This window comes from Acipenser ruthenus, chromosome 9 (genome assembly GCF_902713425.1).
Source record: "Acipenser ruthenus chromosome 9, fAciRut3.2 maternal haplotype, whole genome shotgun sequence".
NCBI classification, from domain to species: Eukaryota; Metazoa; Chordata; class Actinopteri; order Acipenseriformes; family Acipenseridae; genus Acipenser; species Acipenser ruthenus.
In genome coordinates, this window is record NC_081197.1 from 7,226,611 (window position 1) to 7,236,196 (window position 9,586).

Below are 9,586 nucleotides of genomic sequence, written 5' to 3' on the forward strand. Positions count from 1 at the left end.
CTGTTTTAGGATGCATTTACTAACCACGGTCTAGAGTACATTTCTGTGACAATATTTAGCAACCTTTTCTTTTCTTTCTCTGTTAGAATTGAATTGTCTGCTGTACTGCGATAAACAGTAACTTTTTGGTTCACAAAAACTTGTCTTCCTGTGATTTGTTTTTTTTTCTTTTAAACATCTATTTATTGATGTTTCACATTATTCTTGTGATCATTTGTAAAGTACCCGGTCACATCAAAGGCACATTAAGGAAAAAGCTTTGGTAACTGCTTGAAGCCACTTTCTAGTAATAACCACTGTGGAGCTGTGCATTAGCACCTGTCAGCACTTCATTGAATAACCTTTAATTCAGTTACTAGTTAAACTGCTGTTCATTAAATTAGTAATGAATCATCCAGCTTATTATAAAGATGTTTGAAAATCACCTGTTGTCAGCATTCCAGAGCATTTGCTTTTATACCAAAGCTTGTCCTCCCACTGTGTTACCACCATTTACCAGGAGAGGGCGGCATTGGGGCATGATTGACACGCTTTGAGAATGCTTCTGTTAAGGTCTTTAACTTTGAAATATGACTTGCAGCATTCATCTTCTAGTTTAGTTTATTCACTGGTTGATTCTTAGTATGCAAAGCTTTGTACTGCCCCTTTTATAATTTTCATGACGTGGTCTCATTTCTTAATTTACATTTGTCATACAGATGACCATAGTAGTAATGTCACATATTATATCATACATTTATCATAAATAACCGTAATGACTGTTAATATGCATTCTGTATCTCATACAAAACTGTAGAACCTGTATTAACTGGTCACCAAATGGACTAAATATTGGTGGCTGCTTATTAGAAGGGCTTCTGTCCTTCTGTTGAATAAACAGAAACAAGAGAGTCAATTCTAATGTCTACTGGCTGTTCAGAGCAGGTAACCCCTTCATTCAGAGGACTGTCGATATACAGGTTTTACTGTAATGCTTTGATCTGTGTTGTGGGGGTCGGTTGACGTTACTGAAGTGTTGTAACTCGATGCATTGTTTATGGATATTAGGTGAGAGTTGAAGCTTGAAATTGTAATGTGTTTCTTGTTTTGTTCTCTTAAGGATACACTGCTGGGACTCCCTATAAGGTCCCTCCAACTCAGACTAATGGAGCCCCTCCACCCTACTCCCCATCACCAAACCCCTACCAGACTGCCATGTATCCAATCAGAAGTGCCTATCCACAGCAGAATCTCTATGCCCAGGTAGGTGCATTTGCCACGCTGTGCTGTCTTGGTGTTTCTGTATTGCTTTTAGTAAAGCCGCGTGGTGTGTGCGGTGCCTGGGCTCTCCAAGTTAAAGCTGCGTTGTTGTTGTTTTTGTCGCATTGTTCTGTGTACTTTTCTTGAAAGTTACACAGATATAACAATAAAGTTAGCAGTCATTCGTTAGCAGGGTACGATCGCCTGCTTGTAAACGTTTCCACTTTTGTCGCAGTTTACAGTACAAAGCAGATCAGCATGTTTGCCAAATTGTTCGGAGAACCAGACTTGCAAAGTGCTGATGCAGCTTTTTGTTAGAGTTAACACTGTTAGAGAGGTTTTTGTTGCTTGCAGTGGTTATTTCACTTCCGTATTTGTTTTTGTTCCTTGCACTGACTGCCTGCACCCTTGGCCTCACATGGCCCTGCTACCAGTGCAGTCTAATCCATTACTGTCATAGGAAACAATCCTGTAATTGAACATTACTGCAGTAAGAAAGACTCCAGTCTTCCATTATCATTGAGAATGTAACCTCATCCCAATACAAAAGGACTTTTTATAGTCCTATTTTTTTTCCAGTTAGCACCTTTAACAAAGTCCTGGCAGTTTATTAGATTTGAAAAGGTAATTGTCTTTTTGTCAGCAGTCCATTTTTCTCTGTAAGCAGTACTGTGCACTGTACTGTAGGGTTATATTGTTTTTAACCCTTTGCTGCCCAGTGTCCAATATATTTAACATTGAAAAAATAGGCATTAAATAGGTATAGGAACAAACCCAGGGCAGTAAAGGGCTCATATTTTCAATTAGGTTTGCAGAACACCCCACACTGTACAAGTTCTGCTGTCTTATTTTATTTTCTTTAGAGGGGTTTGGGATAAGGCAGTAGGATAGAAAACCTGATGTCCAATGTAGGAACAATAAAAAAGTTAAATGCCTTGCACTTTAGTAATCTTTCTTACCTATTAAACAGCCTCTCGGCTTTTAATTTCCCAAAAAAAAAGGTTTTCCTCACTTTGAGACATCTGACAATCTGAAAGCAAGGGGAATATGGCTGAGAACTGAGCCTGTACGATTCAGGCTCGCATTAGATACTGTGGTGACATGGAGGCCATGGAGTGGCACGTGTTCTGTACAAACAGTATAACTCATGATTGTTCCTCCGCTTTTCTCCTCTCTCCTCCTCCTCGCAGGGAGCTTATTACACACAGCCTATGTATGCAGCCCAGCCTCATGTAATCCACCACACCACCGTGGTGCAGCCTAACAGCATTCCCTCTGCCATCTACCCTGCCCCAGTCCCCGCCCCCAGGACCAATGGGGTCGCCATGGGTATGGTTGCCGGGACCACCATGGCAATGTCAGCAGGTATGATGGGATGTACAGTGGCTCTGTTGGTTTTATTGAGCTTGCAGATTTTAAGTGTCCTATCCTGACAGATCTTCAATTTATTTAATCAAAGTTGTACTTTTTTTTTTTTTTTTTTTTTTTTAAAGTTCTAGCTCCCTTTACACTTGATTTAACTTAAGATAAATGACTGAAAATCCAGACTTACTGTTATAGGTTTTGTGTTGTGTTTTTTTTTTTTTTTTTTTTTTGCCATACAACCTCACAAAAATCCCAATTATAAATTGAATTAATTTCCGACTGTAAACTTAATTAGGTTTACTTTACTAAAACTAAAAACCTGTCTCAAGACGCTGTATTTTTAGCATAGACATGTCAAAAGGTCCTTACTTTCTACCAAAGACAACTATCTGTCTTAAAAGGGGATAGTCTCATCAAAAGAGCCATGTTGTGGAGCTCATATATGGTTCACTTGCTATCATGTGGACAGCCCTCTCTTAAAACCTAAGTAACCTTACAAGTCTGGGGTTTTGAGAGGAGTTCTCAACTAGACCTGTATTCTGACCTGCAGTGTGGAGAGTTCAGCACCAGTATTAATTATTCAGTGCAGTGTTCCCCACTTGCTGTTGTCTGTCAGCCCCTGGTGAGGCTGATTAAATAATCTGCCCCTGGTATGTGACTGTTAGTTTAGGTGCTTTAGTTCTGTGGGAGACATTTTATTACCGACCTGACATTTCAGTTGTTGTTGACTCTCTCTTACATTTTATTTTTCCTGTTCAGGGACCTTGCTGACAACGCCTCAGCACACTCCAATAGGCCCACATCCCGTTTCCGTGCCAACATACCGGCCTCAAGGAACACCTGGGTACAGCTATGTGCCCCCACACTGGTAAACTCACCGGCCCATTTCATGTAAGTGACTTTGTAGTGAAATGTAAATTCCTTCATTCTACTTCCTGCTGTTACAGCATTTGGCCACTGACAGCACTAAAGCACATTTTCAAAAGTAATCTGAAGAAGTTGCAGGAAGCAACCTCAACTGTTGTATGTTTTTATTATTTCATTTTTTTAATTGGCAGCTATTGAACAAATGAAGGATATTGTAGTGAAACCAGAAAACCTTTGCAGAGCAGTTTCTGTGTTTTGTATAAATAGTTGATTCTAGGAGAGATTCTAGGGCAGCAGTGTGGAGTGTGTAACAATTGTAAGTCGCCCTGGATAAGGGCGTCTGCTAAGAAATAAATAATCAAAAAGTCTGTATCTGAGATGTCGTTGTAGAACAATCGTATAACAGATATAATTTCTAGGAGTAAAGCCAAGTATAGAGAGATTGACAGTGCTGCATTTAAAGCTTAAATATCAGGGGGCCCTTGTCATAGTCTCATGGAAATATTTCCTAAAGTAAAAAAAAAACAAAACAAACAGCTGCCAGCTTTCCTTGATTTGAATGATCTATACATTTTAAAGTAATTGAACAGCCTGGATTACGAAGGCTGCAATTGTTCTTTTTTTTAAATTGTGTTAGTAAAATTGTGTTAGTTCAGAGATCTAATTGATTTTGGAAAATGTGTTACCATGCAGGATCTGTGTTGAGTAACCCCCTGAAGTGTTACAGTGCAAGTCTACAGTAGACCAACTCAACAGAAACCTGCATTCAATCCATTTAGAACTTTTTTTTTATGAAAAGTGGTAATGTAAAAGACATGCACAAGTATCATTATCGATCTATTTGCACAGTTTACAGATTTTAAATGTAAGCGAACAGCTGTTGCACAAAGAGAATACATGCCTGATAACAGTGTGTTTGTTTTTACTGTTTTTTCTTTCTTCCAGATCTGGAGTCAAACATTGTATGCAACTACTCAAGTCTTACATTGGTGCTCGAGTGCCCACACCACAGCACCGAGTGTTTGCAAGAACAAAAAAGTGCTCGGTTCACTTTATGCATTCTTTTTAGTGATTTTTGTAAAAGCTGCTTTTTTCCAAATTTCTGCCTCCTTGTTTTTTCCATTTATTTTATTTCACAGTAACTCCAGACTGACACAGACCAGTGGTAGTAGTAATGCTCTTTTTTGTAATTCTAGTTATTTCTATAGTTTCAGCACAGGGCCAGTTCAGTGGTGAGAATGTATGCATTATTTTCTTACGCTGTCAAAATGAAAGCAAAACCAACAAAAACAAAAAAATAGACATTAGCACAGCGTCTTATTGAAAAATGGCTGACAGACTTTTATGCATCATTTATTTTTTCTTCCAATTTGGTTTGAAAATTCCATTCATCTTCCAATAATGAAAAGGGTGTCTTCCAGTTTACTAGTGATTTATTAGGTAGACTAATAATTATTATTATTATTATTTATCTGCTGTATGACAGTATAAATGTGGTAATAAACTTCGATTCTCACTAGTTAAGTCCGTAACATTAGCTTTTACTGCTGGATCTAGGAAGCAGTTTTATTAGTACCGTAAAGATCTGAAATCTAAATAAATATTTATTTATATATACAGATATATATAAGGCAGAGGATTTAATGAAGTTGAGAAAGTAGCCCCCCACTGAACTGAAGCAGTCATCCATTGGAGGATTGGTGGCAGATTGGTTAACAGAACTATTCAGGAAAATGTTAAGGATTTAAAGGGACTTGGAGATAGAGATAGGCACCTGCACTGGATAAGTACAGTGCATAGAACTTTAGGCTGAGGTTACAAATGAAAAGAACAGCTTTTGGAAATGTCAAACCCATTCGTAATTGGCGACTCAAGGAAGGATATTGCCCTATATCCATTACAGGCAAATATAGACCCTGTAAAACACACTGTTGACAATATGTTCTGTATAGACCAACACAATTTAGCAAAAAATCTTAAGCTATAAGAATAGTGGTGGAAATGTAGTGGGGAGATTAATTAAAATGTTTTTAAATGTGTAAGAAATACCCAACGGGTTAGGATCTTCTTGCCAAGGGGAGAGACTTGTCATCTTTAAACTTGTTGACAGAGTCCCGGTAGTAGGTATTGGGCAAGAGCAGATTGAAGGCGGATCAGTTTCAGCGTCGCCTCATTGGAGGGTTTTAGGCTGGTATTTGTTTATCATGTTGCTCCCCTGGGCTACAGCAACTTGCATGTTTCCACTTCTAAAATCTTCTAATCCAAACGATTTCAGCTGTTTCTTGCACTGGAACGGTTGTTTTCCCAGGATGTTTAGTAATGCTTTATTCGTGTTAAAGCAAATGACCTACCTGAGCAACTGACAGGAATGCCCTTACACACAAGGGAAACGCAGCGAATGACTAGATGGTAAGAGAAAGAGTAAACACTCAGGCTTTTGAAGGATATTGAAAGATGGGCAAACATCCAAATAACACATTGCTGTGCTCCACTCCTGTCCTGTATTTAACCCTTCGTTCTTTGCCTGCGGACACACCACTTTGTCTTTTTTTTTAAAATACTGGCTCGTTTTACACACTCCAGACTCGCATAGAAACACACTCGCTGACCAAGATTGTGATTCGTCTTGGTGTGTTTGCAACACTATGATTTTTCAAGTCAGTTGGAATATCATCTCTCAATGATAGTACAGAACTGTGTGGCTCTGTATCTACTGCAGACTGGGTCTTTGCACATCAGTCTCTACATTTAAATTCAGTAATAGTGACCACATATCAGAGTAACTCTATTAAATGATGGTGTTTAGATATGTTGCACAGAACATTTATAATAAACTATGCTAATTAAAAGGTACTTTTAAATTCACATGGGCTCTTTTGAAGGAGCTTTTTATTAAAAAGCCAGTGAAATATATGGTACCCCTTTGGTCTGTCTATGTAAGAGGAATATAAATAACTACATATATAACACTACCATTTGTTGTTGAGGCTAGTTAACCACTGATTTCAAGTAGCAACCATTTGAACTACTATAGCAAAAAAATTAAATAAATAAACACATTTAGCAAAGTATTAGCCAGATAAGAAGAAAAAAAAATATTCACGTATGTAATGGCATGTATAATCTATACAGTGTGGATGTGTTATACTGTGTATGCATAAAACCCAATCTTGTCCTTACAAAGCATGGTTGCGTGAGGTAGATACTGTAAAGACTGTAACCTTGGTTTTCCTATTTTTTTTTTTTTCTTGAGGTTTATCATATTTCCTAAATGATGTCTTATTAAAAAATGTAATAAGAAGTCGGTCATGCATGGGTAAAAGTTTAAAAGATGGCCAGTTGTCTGGCTTGCAAGCAGTTATATGTTGGGAGTGGAACTTCTGGTTTAATATTCTGTGGTTTTCTCTTGTCTGTTTAAATCACATTCCATGGTTTTATATCATTCTAACATGTAAAAATGCATTATGGAAATTGATTAGGTTATACATGTTTTACATGAGCTAAAACACTCCCAATTTGTAAACTGAACATGCATTTTTATTAAATCTGCCCTCGCAGCTCAGCTGGAAGCCAGCATTTTTAATGACGAAATACAAACTGCTTTATTGACAATAAAATACCATTCGATGTCTCATTTACTTTTCAATATCTCCAATTAGAAACAGCAAATTGGTCCCAGTCCCCTAACTGATGGAAATGTGTACAATCCACTTCAGTGTCTGTTCTTTAAACAAACACATTTCTAAACAGGGACAAAGAACCATAGGTACCGAAGTGTTTTTTTTTAGGCATTCACATTGAGAAAGTGTCTGCATTAAATTCACTGATGTGAACTAATACACTCTTAACATATCGTACAAGAGCCTCTTTTAACACAGGATTGGGCGCCCTGCAGCTTTAATAGGCTGTTTCCAGAATAATACATGTTTAATTAAATACAAAAAGAAGAAAAAAAACAGTCAACTTCTTCGTGTTTTCCTGGTCTTGACTTCAATTTGCCATGGGAAAATAATGACCATAATGAGTATGGTTAACTGTGAAGCACCTTGCTATGGTCACTAGGGCTAATGAATGGAAAAGTTCCCAGAATAGAAATTAGATGAAGCAATTTCCTGTGATAATACCTTTGCCCATGCCATGGCTGTTTTCTACAGACATTAAACATTTGACACAAATGGGAGTATGTAATAACTAGAGAATATAGAGCTGGTTACATAGTTCAGCCATACTGGGACTGTTTCTCCCAAAACAAAGACCATTGAACAATCTTTTGTAGGTCTTTGCTAAAAAAAATGTACTGTAATGCAAGACTTGAACAATACATTTTAATAGTTGTACTGGCCCAGTTTAATGTTGAAGTACTTGGAGTACAAAACAAGAAAATCAAATTTAAAAAAAATTAACTTCCAGAGATTAGTCCGTGTGTATGAATATTGCCTCCGGTATTTTAAACAAACAAACAAAAAAAAATAATAAAAAAAAATAATAATAACTTAGGTAAAAACCTTTTTCAGTTCTGATATGTAATTTAAGCGCTTTTTACCATAAGTGTTATTTAAGTTTTATTGATTGATGTTTATTCTTAAATAGAGGAACTTTTCTGGTTGAACTGAAGTTGGATGCTTCTTTGAGCTTCAGGGAGCATTTCAGAACACAAGTCTGTGGGATTTTTTTGTTTTTATAAGAGCTTTGTAACATTTTCTTTCACTTAGGACGAGGCAAAGCAAAACACACTGACAGATGTGAAAAGTGGCCAAGTCTGACTTAAATACTTACAAAGATATTAACTGATTGCAATGGACCACATTTGAGAACTATCGGTCTAGAGAAGGGTTTGGTGTGTAAAATGTAAAACATTTTAGAAAATTGTGAAATAATTTAGCTCTGAACTGCATTGTATGCCTGTCGACTCTAGACACAGAACTGGTCTAGAACAGGTTTAGCAGTAAAACAATTGGATTCCAGAATGAGTCAATGGGGAAAGCTGCTGCTATGGTAATGCCAGCCTCTAAAATATACACACATCCCGGCACTGCTTCCTATCTCATTGCGCTCCTGGTAACTCTCTGGCCTGTATTAGTTATCAAAATTATAGCACTGCTGTAGCTTTGTTTACAGCTTCTATGTACACACACAATTTCTTCTTAATTTGTCAAGGCATCTTGGGGAGCACTTAAATAATACAATTGTTTGGTTTTCTTTGTCAGAAATGGCCACCTTTTTTACATCTGTTATTGCTCTTAGATTGCCACGTGTCCATGTGGTGTCCTATGCAGTATATTGATATTTCAAGCAACGTAATGTGCGTTTCTAATGTTCCTATAATAATGACAGTTTAACAGATTTGTTTCTCCGTTCGTTCCAAACTGTGATGTTTTTCAGGTGTGCGGAAGTAGGACGTGAAATAAAATTAGAACTTTCTAAATTCATTTGGAACTTTGTGTGTCTAGATGAAATTGTCAAGGAAATAAGAATAAAAAATAGAAACAAAACACATTTTAGGAAGAGGTTTTCCAGGAAAACATTTGAAATAGTGACAAAAGATTACATTTGGTACATAAAAATACAATTTAATGTGCATCTCTTCTTTCAAATCTGACCAGGTTAAATACAGCTTTAATACACCGAAAAAATAACAGGGATGTGCAGGTTGGCAAAAAAACTAATCTTTTTTTAAAAAAAAATTTTTTAATTTTTTTTTTACTGATACAAATATTGTGTTGCTTGGAATGTTTAATGGCACAGGGCTGAACAGATTATGAAAGATTTACACTATTAAGTTCAGATTTTATTTAATTCTATTTCAATTGCAGCTTTGGAACTTAATTTAAATTTTATATTAGAACACTAATTGTGAAGCAAAAAGTGGAAATTCAAGAATGTCTTCCAAACTTTTTTCTAGAGTGTTTGAAGAAACAGCACCTATGAAGCGGAAAGACCCACACAGTCTAGGCTTGTGAATATGAAGTGCACATCTGGTTTTATTATTGTTTTTGTTTTTGAAGATCAGTTAGTGATCTCTGTGACAGAATTAAGCCAAGTTTGTAATTGTATGATATTTACTGTAAGATGTAGAACATTCAATAACTATTAAAAATCTTTCCAAAAAACAAAA

At 36.7% G+C, this 9,586-nt stretch overlaps 1 protein-coding gene across 10 annotated transcripts in view; it reads left to right on the top strand.

Moving 5' to 3' along the window:
* Window positions 1-9,586, top strand: part of LOC117405186 (protein FAM168A-like) — a 62,223-nt gene extending 52,637 nt beyond the window's left edge. For all 10 annotated transcript variants that reach the window (XM_059031009.1, XM_059031012.1, XM_059031011.1 and 7 more), the window contains 4 exons: window positions 1,100-1,242; window positions 2,430-2,604; window positions 3,364-3,495; window positions 4,417-9,586. In XM_059031009.1, coding sequence (XP_058886992.1) covers window positions 1,100-1,242; window positions 2,430-2,604; window positions 3,364-3,476 — 431 coding nt within the window. In that variant the 3' untranslated portion in view covers window positions 3,477-3,495; window positions 4,417-9,586. The remainder of the gene's footprint in view (window positions 1-1,099; window positions 1,243-2,429; window positions 2,605-3,363; window positions 3,496-4,416) is intronic.